The sequence below is a fragment of the Sorex fumeus genome, unplaced genomic scaffold (genome assembly GCF_029834395.1).
Source record: "Sorex fumeus unplaced genomic scaffold, SorFum_2.1 ptg000007l, whole genome shotgun sequence".
Taxonomy (NCBI): domain Eukaryota; kingdom Metazoa; phylum Chordata; class Mammalia; order Eulipotyphla; family Soricidae; genus Sorex; species Sorex fumeus.
The window spans coordinates 38,966,509-38,991,990 of NW_026606064.1; the positions used below are offsets into that span (position 1 = coordinate 38,966,509).

The 25,482-nt window shown below is 42.1% G+C and overlaps 1 protein-coding gene across 2 annotated transcripts in view; it reads right to left on the reverse strand.

The window, feature by feature from the left end:
• GALNT2 (polypeptide N-acetylgalactosaminyltransferase 2) overlaps window positions 1–25,482 on the reverse strand; it is a 230,287-nt gene that overhangs the window by 27,909 nt on the left and 176,896 nt on the right. For both annotated transcript variants that reach the window (XM_056130748.1, XM_056130739.1), the window contains exons 4-6: window positions 2,398–2,496; window positions 1,877–1,944; window positions 1,573–1,638 (exon numbers count right to left, since the gene is read on the reverse strand). In XM_056130748.1, coding sequence (XP_055986723.1) covers window positions 1,573–1,638; window positions 1,877–1,944; window positions 2,398–2,496 — 233 coding nt within the window. The remainder of the gene's footprint in view (window positions 1–1,572; window positions 1,639–1,876; window positions 1,945–2,397; window positions 2,497–25,482) is intronic.

Consider the following 25,482-nt stretch of genomic DNA (forward strand, 5'->3'; position numbering starts at 1 on the left):
ACCATAACAATTTTCCCTCTCAAAAGCATCAAGTTCTTATCTAAATAAACCTCTTAAAGCAAATGAAAAGCAAACCTAAAGCAAATGAAAAGTTCATCTTTAGAAGCATTACCATGATATCTTAGCAGGTTAAAAGCATTCTCTGATAAGGTAAGTAAGTGATCTGTCACAATTATAAAATACCAATGTGAAAAATAATTTTTTCTGGGGACTGGAGAGATAGTACAGTGGGACAGCACTTGCTTTGCATAAGAGTGATCTGGGTTCAAACCCTGGCATCCCATATGGTTTCCCCGAACTTGGCCAGGACTGATCCTTGGGCTCAGATCCAGAAGTAACCCCTGAGCACTGCTGGGTATTGCCCAAAAATGGAAGACAGAAAAAAAAAATTTAAAAATTGTTGTTTTTTTCAACTGCTTTTTTTATTATTATTCTGTTGGCAGAGAGTAATAAATTCAAAGAGTTAATTTGCAGTTTATAAAGGGGTAAATATAATGCAATATTTTGGGCTCACCTCATGATTTTGGTTTATTCTAAGTGTGTAAGTCCAGGAAACAAAGGCTGATGAGGAACAAGTCTGATCCTATTTTTATGTATCACGAACATCTGTGCTACGATCTTTGTTGGTTAAAATATGGAGCTGATGACATTACCCTAACAGGCTCAATAACTTTACTGGCTAATGAAATTCTTGCTAAGAAAAGCTGCTTTCCTTAACTCCAGCTGGTCTGCACAAGGAACCAGGATAAAGATATACAGTGATCAAAAAATACAACCACTTTTCTAGGATCTACAAAATCATCTTCAAATAGCAAAAACAGCTCATGTTTTAAAGCTTGTCAATACTATACTGAAAGATTTCTTCTCAGGACCATGGTGGAACCTAGGATCTAGCTAAGCAAACTCTAAACCAGCACTGGTGCACTGAATGCTAATTATATTATGCTTTCAGCTGTTTTCCCCAGACACTTCAAAGTAATACTTCCCCTGTCTGGAGTCTCTCTTATGCCTGCCAACAGAGCAGACTCAGCTACAGACCAGTTCTGGCCCAGACAAGACTGACAGCAGGTTTTGAAGTAGGCATTTACAAAATCCAGTAAGTGGGTAATTGCAGAACTTCCTCTCTCTCTCTCTCTCTCTCTTGCTCGCACACACACACACACACACACACACACACACACACACACACACACACACACAATGGTTCACCTTCAGCAGGCTATCAAACTTGAATTCCAATTAATTCAATTTCTCACTGCAAAAATCTTTATTTTTCTTCCTAACTCTAGTACTCAAGGGGCATATGACTTTCTTTCTAGATTGTGGGGTGGGGGGAAAAAAGTTCCAAATACATAAATAAAAATGTAATTTGAACTCTTGCTCTGGTATATAATTTCCACTAGTTAAACTCTAAACGTTCATTCAGTATTTGCTGGCAGAGCTTTCAAGAGGCTTTGGCAGGAGAAAAACAGGAGACAACTTTTTTTTTTGATGAAATGTTTAAGTTATTACTCGATTCTGGAAAAGTAGGAATCCAACTGCCTTGGTAGAAAATTTAACACAGTGTCTTACCTTCTCTGCGATCATTTCTGAGAACCCGCACTTTCTCAATTTTCCCCAGGAGAGCTCCATCCTCAGCTAGAAAAAGAACAGCAGAGTAGTATGAACTTCAAAGTCCTTAAGGGCTTTGTTTTCAAGCATTGTGATTCTTGATCATTGACAGACTAATAATTTTTTTTTGACCTTCACAGAGATCCCTCTTCCTTCTGAGGCCCTTATTCCTATCTTTCATGAAAATTTCACTAGCAACGACACTGAAGAAAAGCTGGCATTTGATAGAAGGGCCACTTAGGGTGAGATTGGTCTTGGTACTTACGGTCATTGCTATAGTCATCCACCAAGATGATTTCTTTGATGAGGTGGGGTGGGCTTTTCTTAAGTACACTGAGAAAAGACAAAGATAAAAGTAACTGATCTTTGGAATATCAATCGGGACAGGCAATTCTCCTATCTTGGTGTCAGTTCTTGGCAGAAAGAGACACTGACCCCTCCTGTGCACTATGGTCTAGTGGCTTGTGTGTTTACCCAGATAACCCCAGTCTAGTGGTGTTGGGCTCACAACCTGTGGATAAGATCATAGCCAAGGAACTGTTCTCAAACTCTCTGCTCTCAAAAGCTGCAACATTAGGGTTGGAGAGAGTGCTGTGAAAATGTTAAAACACTTGCCTTTTGCATGTGGCTGACCTGGATTCTATCCCTGGTATCACATATGGTCCCCAAGTATTTTCAGGAGTGATTCCTCAATACAGAGTCAGGATTGCACAGCTAGGGTAGTTCACTCCCTCCCAGAAGCTACAACATGTGGGAATGGATAGGAATGGGTCAGGTAGTGCTCACCTGACCACTGTCCTCAGCAAGGCCGACCTGGCTTCATTGTGAAACGTGATCACCACACTGGTAGCTGGCAGATCCACTCGCCACTGTTTTCGTTGACACCTCGAAGAGAAGAAACACCACCCACTCAAGATGAAGCCCTTTAGGATGCAGTAAGGCTCCTGGAGAGCACAGCACAGACTGACCAGCTAAGATAGACAGGGGTTAGTTTCATCACCTCAAAAATTACTGGCCTATTCTGAGACAGAGTGACAGTGTTTGGAAACAGCAAAACTGGATGAGTGATTCCAGGGAAAAGGAACTAAGAACATTTTTTTCTATCATGGGGGGTGGGTAGAAGGGGGCAGTGGTGGGTGGGGTGAGCATTTTTTAAAAGGAATCACCATAAGATACACAGTTATAAAGCTATTCATGGTTTTCAGTCATACAATGTTCCATTCCCCATCTCTTCACCAGGATACATTTCCCTGCCACCAACGTCCAGTTTCCCTTCCTCCTTGCCCCCCCAGCTACCCCACCCCAGTGCCCCAGCCTGTTTCTAGGGCAGAAACTTTTCCTTTCCCTTTCTCTCCTCTCCTTCCTTTAGGCACTGTGGTTAGAAGCATGTTTTTAAATAGTGACATTCCACTTATTCTCACAAGCACAAATACCTCTATTGTGCTTTTCAGTTAACAATGCCTCTTTCTGCAGTGTGGTACCAATGGTATGTCACTGTTCTTTTTTCATCTATTTTGCTGTTCGACAACAGTGGTTCATCCTTTCTCCTCTATCTTTTCTCTCTTGCCGCACGGAGCTTAGGTTTATTGAGATACACCCATCACAGTGCTCCCAAGGCACTCCCATTCCTCTGTGTTTAACTTCTCCTCTGTGCTCTGCTTCCCCTGTTTACCACCTATACCCCAAATCAGACCCTGTGACTTGTAAGGTCAGATCCTTCTAAGGACTCTGGATTTTGTATCTGTAAGTGAAATACTGCTTTTTCTCTTTCCCTTATGTCCTGTGCACAGTTTACTTTAGAGCAATGTCCTTTTTGTATAGACACAGGAAGACAGTTAATACTATGCTTTTGTAACCTGGGAGTTATTGACTCTGAATAATATTTACTCCTGGGCATCTAAGCCTCAGTTGCTCTTAGTTCCTAGCACCCAAAAAGGAGGGTCCTGATGAAGGGATTGGATGGACCCAGGGCAAACTGAAAGCTATGCTGGCATTAAAATGGGATAGGCCATGTGCCATAAAACTTATAATGTTAAGAGCACAGTCATGGACAAATTCTGTCATGACTCAAAGAGAAACAACTGGATAAGGACCCTGCTGGGGTTAGGAAGGACTAATCAGGCTTGAGGGCTGTAGTCTGGGATCTACAGCAAGATGTCCCCAAGAGAGCCACCCTTTAGGCATAATATATCTCTTACTGTGTCCATACAAAATGACCAGAAAGATTATTAAGAAGCAAGTTTAAAATGACCCTTTAAATGGATATGAGCTAAGGGAAGGAGAAATACACCCTTAGATGAAATTCTGCCCTTGGACTGTGCAGATCTCTTAGCAGGATAAGATATTGTCCTAGAAGAGCTTCCTTAGAAGGAAGGTTTTACATATGTTATTGTGCTATCTCACCTAGGTGTATTTGCTACCTCCAACTCTGGGGAATTGGGTCAGTGGGTCGATGAATAAGGCTGCAAGTCTGGACATGAGGACACTAGCATGGAGGAAAGTAGGAGACTGGAATTGGGGGCAGTGTGAGACTGGACTGGGGCATGCTCAGTGAAATTGGAATAGGCATGTGGGGACAATGGAATAAAGCAGAACGGAGATTGGAATAAATGTCGACTGACCACCAACCATCTTGGAAGCCCTGTTCCCTCCTTTAGTCTGTCTGCGGTGGCAGCCCGGGGTGGGGAAGTAGCTCATGACCATTGAATACACGCGGCGAGTACCCACATATTTTGTGAACACACACACTTTGCCTAACGCAAGCACGAAGAATTTTGCAGACCCATCACAAAAGTGTATTTAGAACTGGGCTGGTCCTCTGCTGACTGTTCTCTTTCATCCAGAAAAGGCAGACAAGCTAACTGCAAACACCACAGATGGTGTTGGTGTAGGTGCTGCAGGGCCTGTAGGCATGGGAACTCAATCTGCCACTTGCTCCTCCCATGTGAAACTGTACAGAGCAGCTGTGAACTGCATCTAAAGGTGAGGTATGTGCAGGCCTCTGTAGGACAGAGAGGTTATCATGTCTGGACTACAGATGCAGAACCACCAGAGTATTAAAGGGCTACTTAAAAACTGGGCCAGAGACAGAGGGTAAGGTCTTGCATGATGGTGATTCCTGTTTCACAAGGTTACCTTAGCAACACTGTGAGTGAGCCCTAAGCAGATACAGCAGATCGACTGGTTTGTTCATGGTATCCCCAAACCCAAAATAAAACAAAATCAGGGCTCTTACAGCTCTAGCTGAAGCTGCCGAAGTATTACATACTCGAGAAGAAAAGGCCCTATTATGGTAGAATCTGGCCCAGCATAACCAGTATCAGGGACACACAGGTAGGTCCCATAAATTTAAAGAACAGGCCAGAATGGAGGTAAAGGTGCCAGATTCCTGAGAACACAATGGGATGGGAACACACTGGATCATTGATAAGATCCAATGTCTTTGAGGATACTCTGTGAGGTTGACCTAGTGAGACATCAGCTGGAAGAAAGGCTGGGTTGGCAGCCAAAGCTTGGATGGATCCCGGAGCCCTCACCACACACCTTCACATGGAAAAGGTGACTTAACTGCAGCAGGATGGAGTTCTGGAAGCTGGGCGCACAACCGTGTTGAATGGTGGAAGCAGTGGGAAAAGGAAAAAAAAAATCCTGGGGCCCGGAAGATAGCACAAAGGGCTGGAGGGTATGCCAGGCATGGGTGAGGTCCTGAGTTAGATCACTAACACTTCCTGTTCTCCCAAGCATCACTAGAGAAGCTCACCCCCCAGAGACCTGTGAGTACTACCAACCCAAATAGTATCACTTCACTTGACCCTTGCACAGAGCCATTTAGCAGAGTATGGCCTGGAGAATGCTACAAGCCCCACTGAGAACTGCTTAGGTGCCCATCCCAACTCACAGACAAGATATTCTAACAAAAAAAATCAAATCAAAACTCTGGTGCTTTCTGGAGACTCAGCAATCACGTCCATAACCTACCTCTGGCTGGTGCCAAATAATCACGTCACTGGCCACCATCCAGATCACACATTCTCCTCTCCTGGAAGGGAGCAACATGAGGCTCTCCCTAACCATGCCACCGGGCCCACTGTCAGGCTGTTTCACTCAGAGCACATGAGTGGGGTGGGTGAGACCCCTCCCTGCCCCAAGGGACTCAGCCCTGAGAGCTGAAAACTTCCGCAACTCAGTCGCCACCACAACCCATGGCTACTCTCCACACGCTTGGGCCAAGCCTCAACCACAAGTGCATCTATTGCTGGACCACGCAGCCCTGTTCAAACCAAATACTCTACCCATACTCCAGGATTACTGCATCACATTTGGCAGGGCACAAAATAGGAGGCAACCAATCATAGAGGGAAATATACATTTTTTTTACAGACAAATACATACAAAACACATAAGGCTCAACCTTTAACAACATGTCAGTGATTTCTTAATGAAAGGCTTAATGCTCCTGGGTGAAATACAACAATCCTCACATTGTTTCCTCTAAAGATACTTTTCTCTAGCTTTCTCAGCAGATTTTCATAACAAGCAATAAAAAATATATTATTTCAGTTCTGCTTTGAGGAAGGGATTGCGGTTTGGGAGGGAAACATCCGAAATATGGTTGTATGAAGGTGTAATGGTGGTGGGATTGGTGTTTGAGTATTGAATGTAATGATATATTACGGACTACTTTATAAAATAAAAATTTAAAAAAAATACTCTGGAGCTTAGTCATAGCTAAAGCAGTTAAGGATGACTGACACTCAAGCAGCTGCCAGACTGTCCCAAGTGTCCTGAAATTCCACAACAATGGCTACACCTGAAAGTGGGCAACAGACAGGGATTTTTTCCCTTCCTTGGGAGAGACTAGTACTATAGACAAGTAAGTTCTGAAAATGATCAAGAAAGAAATGCAACTATAATGCAGGAAGTCTGGAGCAACATACAGTGGGTAGGGTGCTTGCCTCACATGCAGCCAACTTGGGTTCAGTCCTCCGTATCCCATATGGTTCCCTAAGCCCTGCCAGGAGTGATTCATGGGTTCAGAGACAGGAGTAACCACTGAGCAGTGCTGGGCATGGCCCAAGAAAACAAAACAAAAAAATAAAATAAAAGCAATTAGTAAGAATCACAGCATAGGTTTCTTTTGTTTTAGTTATATGGATAGTTTGATTTCAGTTAATCATGAGAGTACTGCATAATATGCCAGTCATTGTTATGTGGGGAGAAAAACTACATTCTGGAATTAATACTGTTCTTTCTCAGAGGTCTGGTAGGCTGTCTTTAATGACAAGCTGACTGAAGCTAATTGTCCCCACCTCTACACTATCTCACTTTCTAGAAGCAGATTGTTAGACTAAGGAAGCAGGAAACTGCAAGGTTCAGTGGTCAATATATATTACTAAAAATGTCATTCTCTGGAATTTGATATGTAATGCAAATGAAATAACCACACTAGAAGGTCATATTCTCTGCAATTAGGAACCGCTCAATGCAGTGTGAAGTGTGAAGTGTAGAGCTAAGCCGGCTGGGTTGAATGACTTATGCACCCATGTGAGAACTAAAAGGAGAGAGAAGAAAGCATTTTCATACTAAAATGATACTAAACTTAATGAATCCAATCATGTCTATTTTCTCATTTCCCTTTTTTCTGCAGGGATCCTAGGCTTCCATGAGCATTTAGAAGATTCAAGAGATTTTGGAAACATTTTCAGAACACAGAGGGCTGTCACCTTATTAAAATTCTTCTACATATTCATAAGGTGCCATGTTTTGCTAGGAATTAGCAATCAAGACATTGAAGTATTCTCCTATTTTGAAGACTAAAAAGGATAACAAACAAAAACAAATATCTTAAACCCCATGAGTGTGTGCATGAACGTATGGAACTTCAAATCACACATTCACAAATTGAGCCAGAAATAAAGGGCTGAAAGATTTTCTTTAAGAGAACAGCATAAAGGTAAAAGGCCCTCCCGTTGATCGTCGATTTGCTCGAGCGGGCCCAGTAACGTCTCCATTGGAGACTTTGTTGTTACTGTGTTTGGCATGCATAATTTTTTCTATTTTTTTTTTTTTTGGCTTTTTGGGCCACACCCAGTGATACTCACAGGTTACTCCTGGCTCTACACTCAGGAATTATTCCTGGCAGTGCTCTAGTGACAGTATGGTATGCTGGAGATAGAACTCAGGTTAGCCGTGTGCAAGGCAAATGTTCTACCTGCTGTACTGTCACTGTGTCCCCCCATTATTTTTTCCTGTAAAGAATCTACCAGCATGGTGTTCATCACTGTGCAAGAACTAGTGAAAAGAATACCCCAAATAGAAACTCAAGGAGAAGTGGACGCTGGAGTTACTTTTACAGTTTCTCTGGAAATTGAGGAGAAACTAGATTATTTGAAGTCAGCAGCAGGAAGTGTTTGCAGTTAGTTCTGTTCTCCCAAATAATGTGCGCTAGAAGCATCGTGATGCTGGGAAAAAGAGGATGGACTGGGCAGGGCATATGTGTTCATATTTACTTGAGTTCCCAAGGATCTGTCTGAATAATGGCTTTAAATTTCTTACACAAAAAAAAATCTTTAAAAATTGGATACAGGTGGTGTGTTGAACAGCAACAGCAAGTAGGAAGGTCCCTGTTCAGTCACAGTGCCTAAATGGGTGCCCAGGCAAAAAGGGATCCTAGCGATTCTAGAAGATCAACTAAAAGTGGGACTTGGAACTGGACCTCAGCATCTGTGCCAAGGCAGGGCCTCACCCGCAACAGTTATACCTGTGGTGTGGGGCGTGGCCTCCAGGGTGGGAGCGGCACACAGTTAATTTCCCTTTTCATAGTGCACTGTACCCATATCTTAGTCTCCTTTACTGAGGTCTTAGAAGTGCAGCCTGGCTACCCCAACCACATTAGGTCAATAGTCAACTAGCATAGTCCAATCAAAATATGCCCTCAAAACTCACCAAAATAACGGTGAATACAAGAATCTGTACAAACCCAATCTAAAAGAACACGTCACCCAAATCTAGCACTAAAGGCCCCCCATTAGTCACACAGGAGCCCTGTTCACACTCCTTAAAACTCTCCAAGTGCCTATAGCTCTGAGAGCTGCGGGATCTCCATCAGCTGGTGGTGCACCGATGCCATCCTCAAGTCCCACTTCGGCTGACGCTCTTCAACAGGAGACCAACTGGTTTGGTTTAATGGTGCTCTCCCTGGGTCAGAATATCCAAGAGGCACTCGCATTCACTGATGCGGAAATTCTGTGGCCCCATGAGCTGTTCACAGCGTTGAGAGCTGCCATTCCTCTGCCAGCTCCTATGCTTGCTGTTGTGCTAACGCCACCTTCTCCAAGAAGGTCTCCTGTTTTCTATGTCTAAAAAAATATCTGTAAGTTTTCAAATTTGTTTACACAGAAGTATGTTTATATGGTGAAAAAGGAACCCTCATTTGCTGCAGGTGAGAATGTTGTCTCGTTCAACCCCTGTGGAAAATAGTATGGAGGGTTCTCAGTAACTCAGAATTGAGCTCCTATTTGACGCAGCAATTCCACTTTTGGGTATTTATCTGTAGAAAAGAGAAACGTTCATTCAAAAAAACATATGCACATCATTATCCACTGCAGCACTCAGTACAATAGCTAAGATTTGGAATTAACCTGGAATTGGAAACTGTACAATCACATGTAATTGGACCATAAAGATGTGGTATATACACAATGGAATACTAAGGAATAATGAAATCATGCAATCTGCAGCAACATGAGTGGAACTGGAAGACATTGTGCTAAGTAGATGTCTTACAGTTGACCAGAAGAAGGACAAACATGTTATCCTTATACCACTTCTATGTGGTATTTAGTGTAACTGATGAAGGAAAAGTATTTTAAAGGGGCAATGCCCAGATCAACCTTGCCCTTGAGTATAGGGAGGAGAAAGAAAGAATGGAAGAGACAGGGGGAAGGGAAATACGAGAAGCAAGTGGGACCAGGTTAGGGGATGTACAAAGGTTTATATGGCCTTCATTTCAAAAGAAGAAAAGGAGTCACGTTTGAGGACTGCTAGGTGTGTCCCTAAACAAACACCGCCCCCCCAGAATATAATTTGATAAAAAATAGATTTAAAATACAATTTAAAAAAGAATCTGTGTCAAATTCAAGATAAGTCAACAAAATCAGAAGTGAATGGGAAAAGGCATTAACTTTCCATCTTAAAATATATTCTATTTTATTCTTGTCACTACACTAACACATCTCTAATTTCAATGTTTTGTTGAGCATATAGTAACATTAAAAATGGCAACTGGAGTGGCAAATGGACTTTAATAGGCAGTAAATAAAAATAAATTAATAAAAGGCCAACAAAGTAGAGCAATTTTTTTTCATGTAAGAGAAGAAATAAAATGATGGGGAAAGCAAGTATGAATATACAAAAAAGAATAAAATAGAAATTGGGTAACAGGAGCTAGAGTGACAGTGCAGCTGGTAGTGTGCTTGTCTGGCATGTGTTTGATACCTGGCACTGCATACGGTCTCCTGAAACCTCCAGAATGATCCCTGAGTACAGAACCAGGGTAAGCCTAAACACAGTCAAGTGTGGCCCAGTCCTACCTACTCTTGCCTCTCTCCCCAATGGCTAACAGACCAATCAAAAGCCACTAAAAATCCTATTAATACTCAGATATATTGGTATAAATTAAAAAAATGCAACAGTTAGAGAAAAGTGGGGGGTGGGGAGAGTGAGAATGAGAGAGAAAGAGAGAGGCTAAAGTGCACATAACACCATGGCAATAAATTTAAAAACTGAGTAAACTTGGGCTGGAGAGATAATACAGATCTAGTAAGATGCTTATCCTGTACAAGGAAAACCTCAGAGTGATCCCGAGGACCACCTTTAATTACTAGCCTTTTATTGGGGGATGGAGGGTTGGGCCACACCTACGGGAACTCAAGATCTATTTATTCCTGGCTCTGTTCTCAGGAGTGACCCCTGGCAGTATTCAGAGGATCATTTGTAATGCCAGGGATCAAACCTAGGTTTGTCACTGAGCTGGTTACATACCTTACCTCGTGTATTATCTCCCTGGCTCCAAAATCTTTTTAGTAGTATCTCTATATTTAACACTATATACACGTAGTATATACAGATACTGCAGATAACATTATACAGTGGTATACATAGTCTAGATAGTATAACACTATACAGATTACACATGGTATAACACTAGATAACAAAAAGGATTAAAATACCATTGGTAAGTGCTTCATGAAACCCATTGTAATTACTGCGTCCCCGTTGGGCTATACTAGCACGTGACAGGGACAAATGGAGACTTTACTGGTGCCTGCTTAAGCAAACTGATGATTAACGGGAAGTCAAGTGATCAAGTGATCAAGTGATAAGTGCTATAAAATCCTACATGGATGCTTCTACCCAGGCTTGTGTCTTCAATTCCAGATTCCTATCTCTCCACAGGCCCACACACGACCCTCCCACCTGGATCACTTGCCCCCTTTTCCAGCAATGCTTTCCTAACTATAAATAGCTGATGATCATGATGTGCCAGCCACTGTGCTCAGTAACGGCTGAGGTGGCCACTGACACCTTGTGAGACACCTTGTGACAGCCCAGCCAGCTTACTATCCTTAGGCTTAGTCCTGGAGGAACTACGCAGGGGATGGAGGGTGTGGCTTGGCATCATGCCACAGTTTATAATGATTGAAGGAAAAAGTCAGAATTTCACCAGAAGTCTTTGTACCAGCCGTCACTCCTAAACTATTAAGCTGAGCATCCCCTCCTTCCTCTCAGGCAAGGGCAAGTTTGTCCTTCTAATTCCTTGGCCAAGAACCTTGGCCTCGTCCTTGCCCCTTCCCTTCCTCCACACTCTACATCCAATCCTTTAGCGTACTGGATACAGATACTTCAAAATACAGGTACCTCTTCCCACTGCCATGCCAGCCCCTCGTTCTGAGCCACACTCACCTTTCATCTGGATTTCTTCCAGTTTCCCTGTCTTGCACCTCACCTCCTGTCACCATTCCTATCTCCAATAATCTTGCTCTTAACACAAAAACCTTTAAAAAGATGGGCTTTGCACAAAAAATTCAGATGGAGCTTTGAATCTGTTCTGACATGTGACAAAAATACCTCCATCACTCTGTCTCATTCAGACGCACAGCCTCATTCAGGCCCTGATTTCTCTACATCTCCTTGTGATTTTCCAATTTTCCCTGTTCCTTCTCAGCCACTCTAGCTTTCCTGGATATGCCTGCTATGCTGCACCTCTCAGTACTTTCCCACCACTCTAGTAACCCCTTTTTCTTACTATGATTTCTTTCTGATATGAGCAGGCTCATTGTTTCAAAGTTATTTTCCTAGATTGACTTTGGTCCATAACAAAACTCTACAATGTTGTACTGTATGTAACAAGACCCTTTGCCCAGAGGCAGTTACATCAGGCTGAATATTTGTCCTCAGAGTGACATAGAGTACAAAGAATAAAAGAGTAATAGTTTATTCATTATCAAAGCCCATTTCTCATATAAACTGCAAGTCACATACAATAACAATACAAAAATATCCTATCTGCAGTTTATGAAAACTTTTGACAGATCTTGGAGCTTCATAACAATGTGGAAGAATACTTATTCTTGCTGTGCAGCTAAAAAATCCAGAGTTTGGAGACATTATTTTGAATTTGGTCTGGGAGTAATCAGAAGAGCAATTAAGAAAAGTTATACATCCTACCTTCAAGTCCATTGTAATTTCTATTTACTTTCATTTTAACATTGCTGCTCAGGAATATGTGATCTGTCAAACTCAAATTAACTTTTTATTTCAAATGAAACAGGTGTTTAGGGTTTGGCTTTTATTTATTTTACTTTTTTGTTTTTGTTTTTGTGTTTGAGCCACATCCAGCAGTGCTCAGGGCTTATACCTGGCTCTAAGCTAAGGGATCACTTCTGGCCAGGAGATCATAAGGGTTGCAAAAGATGAAACCCAGGTTGGCCATGTACAAACAAGTGCCATGCCTGCTATACTTTCTCTCTAGTCCCCAGAATTAAGGAAAAAAATCCTGATTTCAGCAATAGTGTACTTTCTTGCAGACTTAGCAAACACATCTGAATATTCTGGGTGATACACAGAAAAAAAAGTCTCTGAAGCCAACAACCAGAAGTGCAGAGCCATGTTCCCAGAGCAGCCCGAAAGTAGGGCTAACCATTCTCTGATCCTTTCCTCTTACTCAGTGTAAATACTTCATTAACTGAACAGAAGAAATGGCTTTGCAAATAAGAAGATCAATTAAGCTTCTGTAGATACTGTTGGACTGGGGAGGTCAGATCTGACACTGAGGACCACTGAGGAGTTCTAATGAACAATCCAGGTACAGAGGGCTCTCAAGGGTCACTACCCAGTCCCAAGGGCCACTCACTACCCAGAAACCAAAGAGAACCACTCACCAGCTCTCTTGTCACAGAGACTGACAACCAGTTTAGACCACTTCAGTTTCATACTTGATTATAATAATCCTCCTACCCAATTCAATTGCTTGCCAGAGAGCAAACGGTTGACAGAGAAAACATAACCACTAAAATTAAGAATCAATGTATGGCTTTTGAAGGAATAAATAGAGTAGAGGAAAAAAAATCAGAAAACTGGGAGAAAAATCAAAAGAAACATCCAGAGAGACAGGGCAAAAATGGCCAAAAAGACCTAGTATTATAATTGCACCTGGGGAATTAATGCAAAGAACATATAAAAACTGAACCCTCCTGCACAACACTATAAATAACTTTGTAAACCATGGTGTCTTAATAAAAAAAATTAAAATTTAACAACAGCAACAACAAAAAGCAAAAGACCTGAACACCGTCTCACTGAGAAAATCCACTGCAGAAAAGACACAGGGAGATCATAGGGAGATTCAATTATGCAGAAGACAGAACTGCAGGTAGTTAGAATTACAGGTTGCTACTATTCCCCTCCCCCCACCCCCCCCCACGTTTATGGAAATGCCAACCCAGAGCAGTAAGGGGCCGAGCGCAAAGGCTTACATCAGTTTCATGCTGGCATTAGCTAAGTTGGGAATATAATGGTCTCAGCAGCACAGCACTGTGGGCTTCTCCTGAGACTGTGGTTTTTGTTCCACCTCAACAGGCTATCACCTTAGCTGACATGCCTACCCCAACACCCAACAGATTTCTGATGAGCACCTAGGCTTTTCACAGAATTATTTTGTATTAGACCTCAAAAGTTGTAGTCTGAGGACTTACTAAATTCAAGAAAGGGAGGTGCAGTCACATCCAGCCAGGGCTGGGAACAGTCATTTTGAGAGAAAGGTAAACACCAAATCATCAGGGTCCCACCTTCAGCTCCTCAGGGTCACACTCATTGCTTCACTGAGATAGGCTCATTCTTGGGCTCACTCTGACAGGCTCAAAGCTGACTCAGCCCCAATAGGCCATACCCTTCAGTTTCCAGCAATCAGATAATACAAGAGGCAGTTAGCTTTGAGCCACAGGAGCTTCCCTAAAGTGCTCAATCTCCAATTATAAAATTAATTTCATCTCCAAGCTTAATTTTTTAATTTAAATTCCAGAACAAGTAACTGAAAAAGGTTGAGTTTTGTGCCTGTATCCATGTCAGAAAGAATAGAAGGTCACAGTACACAGCATAATGGACAGTTATCTCTAGGAGAAAGCAACTTGGAGCTGCCATTCCAGAGGCACCACATATAGCAGTCACCTGGAAGTGAACCCTATCCATTAGGCAGTGGTTGTAACAGTCACCCCCAAAAGTAGTGCTGGTAACTGCAAAAATAGCCTCATAGCTATGAAGAACAGGATACTAAACATCTGTGATTTGGTACATGTGACCAAAATTCCCAGTTACTGTCCTACTCAGCTGGATGGTGATACAACATCAAGAGCCAGACACCAGCAGGTGTGAATACTGGGCTAGATCCTGGGCCAGATAGACCTTGGCGCTAAAGCAACTACAGGGCTTGGGTGCTACATATCCACTGTTGTCAACCAGGTGCCCATAAGTCAGAGCCAAAGGCACCACACTGATCTTGTAAGCATTGAAGAAATCTTTACAAGGCATTTGTGGCTGCCAAAATCCAACAGAGCCAACCCACTCGTAAGGTAAAGAGAACAGGAGCATTGGATGGCTACTCAAAAAAAAAACAAAACTGAACCTGGAGCTCTACCCTTAGCACCCAAAGGACACCAGAAATAATGAAGGAATTCAGTGGCTTCAACAGATCGAGACAGATAACCAGGAATGTCTGCAAGTACATCAAAATTTTCAGTGCTGCCTAAGGATGACTCTGCAGTAACAGCTCTTTTGATATTCACTGAACAGGGATGAAATCACTAGAAGAAAAATTCAATTAAGTCAAAAATTTATAGAAAAAAATAAAAAAACTCATTGAAACAGAATTGAAGGAGCTAAAGGGAAAAAAGTAGCCGAACTTAGCAGCAGAATGGAAGAAGACAAAAATCTGAAAATTGTATCAGTGACCTTGAGGACAAGACACAGGATTATCAACAAAGAACTGGTATTCGAGAAGATTTCATTTTTGCAATGGAAAATAGTAATAAGAGGGAAAACCTCAAAATCACAGAAATCTGGGAGAGAAAAGAAAAAAAGTGGAAAGAACAGCTGGTGAAAGAGATAATAGCTGAAAATGTCCATCTATCGTCAGAGGAGGGAGACTTGGACATTCATCCAGGAGATCCAGAGCACCAAAAAAAATAAACCCAAAGTGAACACCACTGAGATACATTGTAATCAAACTGGTAAAAATCATAAAAAGACAGATTTCTTTAAGGATCAAAAGAGAAACTAAGTCTCATATACTCCAGTATAAACATAAAATTCAGGAGAGGACTCAAACAAAACTACAATAGAGTAGAGAATGGAATGATATACTCTAAAAGTAATGAATAAAAAGAACCTGCTATCAAGAATCCTCTACCCCTATAAGATTACTGTTTAGATTTAAATACTGTGAAATGAACTCTGCAAGAAATATTGCATGGATTTATAAAATCAAACAAACTATAAACATATTAAGTGGAAAAAGTGACCAAAATTTTCACATAAAATGGCAACAAATGCTTTTACATCAATAATTTCTCTAAATGCCAATGGTCTCAACTCTCCTATTGAAAGACACAAATTGGCTAGATGAGCCAGGAAACAAAGTCTAATTTACTGATATCCTCTGAGAGACACATGTGAACTTGCATAATTACAAGAGTTAAAGGCTGGAAAACAATAAAAAAAAAAAAATAAATAAAAAGCAGAGTCTGCCATTCCTGTTTCAGACCAAACATCATTAAGGCTAAAGAAAATAATAAGTGTGGCTGGAGAGATATTATATTATAGCACAAAAAAGAAAAGTTATAGACCAGTAGCCTTGATAAACATAGATGAAAAGATCCTCAACAAAATACTAACAAATCAAATCCAACAACTCATCACAAAGATTAAACACCATGATCAAGTGGGATTCATCCCAGTGATGCAAAGGTAGTTTAACATATGCCAGTCAATCAACCTAATACACTATATTAAATCAAAAGTGATCATATTAATAGATGCAGATAAAGTATCTGACAAGACCCAGCACTCATTCATAATAAAGATTCCCAATAAAACGGGAAATGAAAGAACTTTCCTCAGCATAGTCAAAGCCATTTACCACAAGCCCACAGCAAACATTATACTTAATGGAGAAAAACTAAAAGCCTTCCAGTTAAGATCAGGGAGAAAACAACATTGCCCAATCTCACCAACTCTATTCAATATACTACTGGAAGTACTTACCATAGCAAGTAGTCAAGAAAAAGATATTAAGGGCAGCTAGAGAGGAAAGAAAGAAGAGCCTTGCTATTTGTGGATGAGAAGATGACCAGAATACAAATAAGGCCCACAGATGAAAGAAATTATTTGCCCACCACTTATCTGATAAAGCGTTAGTATAAAAAAATGCTATCACTAATCATCAGGGAAATGCAAATCAAAACAACAATAAGATATCTTCTTACACTACAGAGACTGGAACTCATCAAAAAGAACAACAACAACTAGTATTAGCACGTATGTGGGAAAAAAGAGACCCTCATTCACTGCTGGTGGGCACGTCAACTGGTTTAGCCTTTTTGGAATACAATATGGATATTCCTCAAAACAAAAAAAAAGAAAGAAAAACCCCAAGGAATGGAACTTCCATATGATCCAGAAACTCCACTCTTGTGAATATACCTCAAGGGTCCCAAACCACAATGCAGTAAAAAATCTGTATTCCTATGTTCATTACAGCTCTATTCACAATAGTAAAAACCTGGAAACAATTCAAACGCTGAAGAAAAGATGCCTGAATAAAAAGCTATGGTATATACACACTGTTGCCTGAGATGTCCCTGTTTGTGCACCAGTTCTCTGAGTTACTGCCTTGTGGTGACCGGGGTCCCTTGGTGTGCTGGAGGCTAATGACCACCGCCCCTGAATGAAGGCTGGTAACCAGTGGCAGTTTATTCAAATCAATTATGATTATTATAGAGAAATCCTGAAGGGTTTGGGGGTAGCAATTATACACAGGTGTGGCTGAACATTAACATAAACAATAGATGTAAAGCCTCTTCTTCAGGGGAAATCTTTCTAGGAGATTCACACATTCCATCTAGGGGCTTCAGTAGCCTAGATTCCTTCTGGGAGATCCACACAGGGGCAGAATTCCATTTAGGGGCATATTGCTTTCTCCTTTCCTTTCCTGGTAATTCAGCTAAACAACCATATTAAACTTACTTCTTAATAATATTTCTAGTCATTTTGTATAAACACAGTAAGAGATATAGACATTTTTCTATACCCTAGACTAAGCTTAAAATGGTCTCTCTGGACTCATGGTAAAGTGGTAGCTTTTTCTGGGGAAATTCCACTATATTTCTCAGACTACAGTCCTCAGGCCAGATTAGTTTTTCCTAACCCCAATAGGCTTCTTTTGTTACTTCTTTTGGTTCATGACAAAGTTTGTTCCATGACTGTGCTCTTAACTTACTATACTTCTTATTGCCCTCAGGCTGTTCCATGTCAAAGTCAGGGTAGTTTACAGTTTGCCACAGGTCCATCCAAAATCCCTTGGCAGGACCCACCTTTGGGGTATATGGAACTAAGGTCAATCTAAGGGCAACTAAGGCTTAAGTCAAGTAAATATGACACATGACTGGGAGTAAATATTTCAGGGTCAATTAACTCCCATATTACAAAAACATAGCATTAACTGCCTTTCTTTGTCTATATTAAAAAGGACATTGCTCTACAATAAAAATATGCAAAGGACACAAAGCAATAGTTCACCAACATGTACAAAATACAGAGCCATCAGAAGATTTGACTTTATAAGTATATGTCTGATTTGGAGATATTTGTGGCTAACACATAGGGGAAGAAGAACTAAATGGAGAGGTTAAAGATAAATACGGAGGATGGAACTGCCCCGGTGCAATTGGATGTGCCCCTAGGAGCACTAGAGTTCTCTGCAAGAAGAGAAAGGATAACCCAATACTAAGCCTAAGAGGCTTGGAAATATCACCCAACAACACACGATGGAATACTAGTTGGCTATAAAAAGAAAGAAGCTATGCAATTTGCTGATACATAGATGGATCTGGTGAGTATCAATGCTGAGTCAAATGAGTCAGAGAGGGATAGAGACAGAGTGTTCTTACATATGTGGGATATAAAGAAACACAGTATGGGAATAACTAATACCCAAAGACAATAGAAAAGAAGAAGAGGAGAAGTCACCCTTATTAAGAATCTGGCTAATGTGTGTGTGTGGGGGGGGGGGCGCAGGGAGGGTAATTGGTGGAGGAAGGAGCCACTATAAAAATAGTAGAGGGAAGTGGTCATTCTGGATAAGGAATCGGTACTGAATGGAGATAAAGTGATATGCATGATGCCCTACAGTGACAGTGCTGTCAACCACAGTGTCAAAAAGGAAAAACTGCCTGCCATAAAGGCAGGTTAGGGTCATGAGGGAAACTGGGGACAACGGTAAAGGGAAGTAGTCACCTGGTAAAGGGACTGGTGTTGGAACATTATATACCTGAAACCCAATCGTGAATAACTTTGTAATTCACTGTGATTAATAAAAAAATTGCCATATATCAAAAAATAGAAAATGATAAATATTAGGTTGTGGTGAAAAAGTATCATCATTCATTCTTGTTGAGAACGTCACTTGAAAACGATATGGAGATTTCTCAAAAAGAAAAAAAAAAGAATGCAACTCGCATTTTTTCCCACATCTAGATATCTATCTCCAAACACACACACAAAAATGTAGTTGGGGAAAAAAAGTGCACATATATGTTAATTATTACAACAGGCAGGATATGGAAACAACCCAAATCCTACCACAGATGAACAAACAAGGAAGGCTTAGTACATATACACGATGGCGTACTACACCACTTTAAAAAAAGATGAAACACAGTTTGCAAAATGTGGATAAAACTGGAACATATCATGTTATTTGAAACAAACTAGAGGGGGAAGAACAAATAACTGGATAATCTCACTCACCTATGGTGACCAAACGAGTAAATATAAAGTGGCAAAAAATGTCAAACTCCTTGACCTTGGATTCCAAAACCCAAATTACCGAGCAGCTTGGGGAGGGCTGAAAGGAATGAAGAGGTGGACTGGAAGTGACAAGAGGAAGAAGGGTACTGAGCATGTTGATGACTGTGCAGTGCTGCAACTTTGTACATCAATATCATGAACACTAAAAGCATTGCAACCATGTTACCTAAACTATAATTTAAAAAAATTTGTAAGGTAAGGTAAGGTAAAGGCCCTCCCGTTGATCGTCGATTTGCTCGAGCGGGCCCAGTAACGTCTCCATTGGAGACTTTGTTGTTACTGTGTCTGGCATATCGAATACTCTCGGTAGCTTGCCGGGCTCTCCGAGAGGGGCGGAGGAATCGAACTCGGGCCGGCCATGTTGGCCGCTTGTAAGGCGAACGCCCTACCCGCTGTGCTATCACTCCGGCCCTGATTCTAAAAAAAAATTAGATTCTGGGTGAAGCACAGGGAACAAAAATTAAGATAAAAAGGGGACAAGAGGGAACAAAGATATGCACAAATAACTAAGATGTAATAAGGGCCCCAGAGTGAGAGAGGAAAGTGGGACACAAGCCAAAGAGACAAGGGAAAAAAAAAGCTACAGAGTTGTGAAATTCTACAAACTCAGATTCAATACAAAGTAAAGATTTAAGCAAGTCAGAGCAAAATTTCTGAAAACCAAAGACACAAAGAAGCATCTTTAAGTGACTAGAGGGATACTTTCAACAATGAAATTAAGAGTGCACTTCATCAGGAACAATGAACTCCAAAAGACAAACAAATAACAATGTACAGTCACTGAGAACACTCTTCATCTATTTATTCCAAAATGAAATTAAATTGAAGATGTTTTCTAGATAAGTAAAAGTGATACAATTCATTACAATCAAATTGGCACTAACAGAGAAATAATTAGAAATTCAGTGAGAACTGGAAAAACAATCCCAGGTGGGAAAATAAATTATTAGAAATCAGGATAAACTATTAGAAGTGCGAATAAATGGAAATGTGAACATGAAGATAAAGCAAACAATTTTTTACTGCATAAAGTTGTCCTGTGGATTTACACAGAGAGAACTAAACCAAATGACAACAGAGTATAAAAGGGGAGAGGGGAGTAATTTGAGGAGAGTAACGTATTTGAGGTCTGTGCACTACCCAGTAAGCAATAAAGTTATTTTTATATTTTATTCTAATAAGTCAGAAGTGTAAAGAGCTAAAGGAAGGGAAATAATATTAAAAGCATGAAAAGAAAAGGAACACAAAACAGGTGAGATTAATAGAAGAACATAGACAATGAGATGTTAGCATTATACTTGAATATACCAGAACCTGCATTAAAAAAAAAAGAATGCAATATTCTAAGAAAGGATAAGACTGTCCCTTGTAGATTAAATACCCAAAATATAATGACTATTTTAAGTTATAGCTAAGTTGTAGTTCATTATGTGTATGTGGGGCTGGGAGTGGGGAAGAAGTGACACTGGAAGTGTTTCAGCACATACTCCTGGTTCTGTTCTTTGGGCTTCCTCCCAATACTGCTGGGACTGAACCCATCCTTCCACATGCAAAACACATACTCACGTCAGCCGTGTTTCTGGTCCATGATACTTGATGTACGGAGATATACTTGATGTATGGGTTCAAAACGATTAAAGTTTAAGTAAGAAAAGCAAAATGTAAACTAAAGGAAGATGGCGTGACCATACCAAAAGTGATATTACTGACACAGAAGGCATGCCATACTGAAAAAAAAAAGTCCAACTATTAAAAAGTTAACAGCCCCGAGACAGCCGGTTTTCAACCCCTGAGCCGCGTGGGACGGGCACAGAGGCCCAGCTCTGGGCAACAAAGCTGAACGGCTCCAATTCCAACAGGTACAGCCCGCCCCCAAGGGCCTGGGTTCCTCTCTGGGCACGCGCAGCTAGAAACAGCCCCGAGACAGCCGGTTTTCAACCCCTGAGCCGCGTGGGACGGGCACAGAGGCCCAGCTCTGGGCAACAAAGCTGAACGGCTCCAATTCCAACAGGTACAGCCCGCCCCCAAGGGCCTGGGTTCCTCTCTGGGCACGCGCAGCTAGAAACAGCCCCGAGACAGCTGGTTTTCAACCCCTGAGCCGCGTGGGACGGGCACAGAGGCCCAGCTCTGGGCAACAAAGCTGAACGGCTCCAATTCCAACAGGTACAGCCCGCCCCCAAGGGCCTGGGTTCCTCTCTGGGCACGCGCAGCTAGAAACAGCCCCGAGACAGCCGGTTTTCAACCCCTGAGCCGCGTGGGACGGGCACAGAGGCCCAGCTCTGGGCAACAAAGCTGAACGGCTCCAATTCCAACAGGTACAGCCCGCCCCCAAGGGCCTGGGTTCCTCTCTGGGCACGCGCAGCTAGAAACAGCCCCGAGACAGCTGGTTTTCAACCCCTGAGCCGCGTGGGACGGGCACAGAGGCCCAGCTCTGGGCAACAAAGCTGAACGGCTCCAATTCCAACAGGTACAGCCCGCCCCCAAGGGCCTGGGTTCCTCTCTGGGCACGCGCAGCTAGAAACAGCCCCGAGACAGCCGGTTTTCAACCCCTGAGCCGCGTGGGACGGGCACAGAGGCCCAGCTCTGGGCAACAAAGCTGAACGGCTCCAATTCCAACAGGTACAGCCCACCCCCAAGGGCCTGGGTTCCTCTCTGGGCACGCGCAGCTAGAAACAGCCCCGAGACAGCTGGTTTTCAACCCCTGAGCCGCGTGGGACGGGCACAGAGGCCCAGCTCTGGGCAACAAAGCTGAACGGCTCCAATTTCAACAGGTACAGCCCGCCCCCAAGGGCCTGGGTTCCTCTCTGGGCACGCGCAGCTAGAAACAGCCCCGAGACAGCCGGTTTTCAACCCCTGAGCCGCGTGGGACGGGCACAGAGGCCCAGCTCTGGGCAACAAAGCTGAACGGCTCCAATTTCAACAGGTACAGCCCGCCCCCAAGGGCCTGGGTTCCTCTCTGGGCACGCGCAGCTAGAAACAGCCCCGAGACAGCCGGTTTTCAACCCCTGAGCCGCGTGGGACGGGCACAGAGGCCCAGCTCTGGGCAACAAAGCTGAACGGCTCCAATTTCAACAGGTACAGCCCGCCCCCAAGGGCCTGGGTTCCTCTCTGGGCACGCGCAGCTAGAAACAGCCCCGAGACAGCCGGTTTTCAACCCCTGAGCCGCGTGGGACGGGCACAGAGGCCCAGCTCTGGGCAACAAAGCTGAACGGCTCCAATTCCAAACAGGAGACATTCCCAACTCCTCGTCCAGTGCCAGGGACTCTTTCCGGAGCCGCGGCCGCTAAGGCGGCCGCGAAATATTTTCCCACTACATATGCCATAGGAACCATAAGGTAACTTCTTAGATGGAAACTTCTCTATTTTAGCTCAGCCACTAGAAATACAGTTGCCAATAACTCATAAGCCTATCTTAACTCACACTGCATATCAAGCAGAATAGTAACACTGAACGTGAAGGACTAAACCACACCTCTCACAATGGTAAAGCAACGCAAAAGCCCACCAAACATTCATATTGAAGAGTCTAGCCCAGATGACACCAACAGTACTGTAGTGTTAGACAACCTCTCTGACAAGGAATTCAGAAGGGAGCTACTTAGGATGCTTAGGGAATTAAAAGAAACAATGGAAACCAATGCCAATAGAAGACAAGAGGATCTGAAGGCAGAAATGAGGAAAATGCAATCAGAAATGTCAGACCTGAAAAATCTCGTAGGCGAATTGAAAAGCTCAGTGGAAGGCCTCAGCAGCAGAGTAACAGCGGCTGAGAACAGAATCAGTGAGCTCGAAGATGAAGTTCAGAGGCTCTCCCGAAAAGAGCAGAAAATGGAAAAGAGACTCACAATTCGGGAACAGATGGCAAGAGAAGATCGTGATGAAGCCAAGAGGGGTAACATAAGAATTATTGGAGTCCCAGAGGGACAGGAAGAAAACCTCGATGAAGAAGAAACTGTCAAAGACATCATTGCTACAACATTTCCAGAGCTGAAGAAAACTTGTGACCACATTCAGGAGGCCCGAAGGGTACCAGCTAGAAGAAATCCGAATAAAAATACCCCAAGACACATTCTGATCAAAATGACCAAAACCTTAGACAGAGACAAAATTCTGAAACCAGCAAGATCGAAGAAAGAAATCTCTTACAAAGGAGCATCCTTAAAATTCACAGCTGATTTTTCTGATGAAACCCTCATGGCCCGAAAACAGTGGTGGGACATAGTAAAAAAACTCAATGAAATAAATGCCTCCCCCAAAATACTTTTCCCAGCAAGACTCTCATTCATAATAGAAGGAACAACACACAGTTTCACAGACAAACAACAGCTCAGGAACTTCATAGACTCAAAACCATGGTTACAAGAACAACTAAATGGGCTACTTTAAGGCAAGAAAGGCCCCTCAAATACACCCAATTTTAACAGAACAATGGGACAAAATCCCATAACTATAATCTCTCTCAATGTCAATGGGCTAAACGCACCAATTAAAAGACATAGAGTGGCAGGATGGATTAGAAAATTGAACCCAACATTCTGCTGCCTGCAAGAAACGCATCTCAATAGTCAAAGCAAACACAGACTCAGAGTCAAAGGCTGGAAAACAATCCTACAGGCAAACAGCTCCCATAAAAAAGCTGGGGTAGCCATCCTTATATCAGACCACATTGATTTCAGAGTGAGGAAGGTCATAAGAGACAGTGAAGGCCATTACTTATTGATCAGAGGATCTGTACAACAGGAAGAACTTACAATAATAAATGTATATGCACCTAATGAGAGACCAGCAAAGTACTTAAAACAACTACTCATAGATTTGGAAAAAGACATCAATAGCAACACAATACTAGTGGGAGACTTCAACACTGCTTTGTCACCTCTTGATAGATCAACCAGACTCAAGCTTAGCAAGGACATACTTCATTTGAGGGAAACAATGGAAGAAAGGGACTTAGTAGATATATACAGGACACTTCATCCACAAAAAGCTGAATACACATTCTTCTCAAGCGTACATGGAACATTCTCCAAGATAGACCACATGCTGAGCCACAAAACATGCCTCCATAAAATTAAGAAGGTAGAGATTGTATCAACAATCTTCTCAGACCATAATGCGCTGAAATTAGAAGTAAATCACACACAAAAACAGAAAACTAAATCAAACACCTGGAAATTAAACAGTGCACTATTGAACAACGAGTGGATTAGACAGGAAATCAAAGAGGAAATCAAAAGATTCCTAGAAACGAATGAAAATGAGAACACGAGTTACCAAAACTTATGGGACACAGCAAAGGCTGTGTTAAGAGGAAAGTTTATAGCTCTACAAGCATTCCTCAGGAAGGAGGAGCGAGCACACATAAGTAACCTAACCTCACAGCTTAAGAGCTTGGAGAAGGACCAAAAAAAGGAGCACAACCCGAACAGGAGAAAGGAAATAATAAAACTCAGAGCAGAGATTAACGAGATGGAAACCCAAAAAACAATCCGAAAGATCAATGAAACCAAGAGCTGGTTTTTTGAGAAAATTAACAAGATCGATAAGCCTCTAGCAAAACTCACAAAGAAAGGGAGAGAGAAAACCCTAATAAACCGAATCAGAAATGAAAAGGGGGTCATTACAACAGAAACCACAGAAATTCAGAGGATCCTCAGGGAGTACTTTGAGAAGCTTTATGCCACGGAACATCAAAACCTCGAGGAAATGGATAAATTCCTAGACTCCTACAGACTCCCAAGGCTGAACCAAGAAGACCTGGAATACCTGAACAGACCTATCACCATCAAGGAAATTGAAATGGTAATAAAAAGTCTCCCCAAGCACAAAAGTCCTGGCCCGGATGGATTCACTAGTGAATTCTTCCAAATCTTTAAAGAGGACTTACTCCCAATACTCTTTAAGCTTTTCCACGAAATTGAAATATCAAAAACACTTCCAAACAGTTTCTACGAAGCAAATATCACACTGATACCAAAAGCAGACAGAGATACCACAAAGAAAGAGAATTACAGGCCGATATCCCTGATGAACACAGATGCAAAGATCCTCAACAAACTACTAGCAAATAGAATCCAACTACTCATCAAAAAGATCATACACCATGACCAAGTAGGATTCATCCCAGGGATGCAAGGATGGTTCAACATTCGGAAATCAATCAACATAATCCACCACATCAACAAAAGAAAAGATAAAAAGCATATGATCATATCAATAGATGCAGAGAAA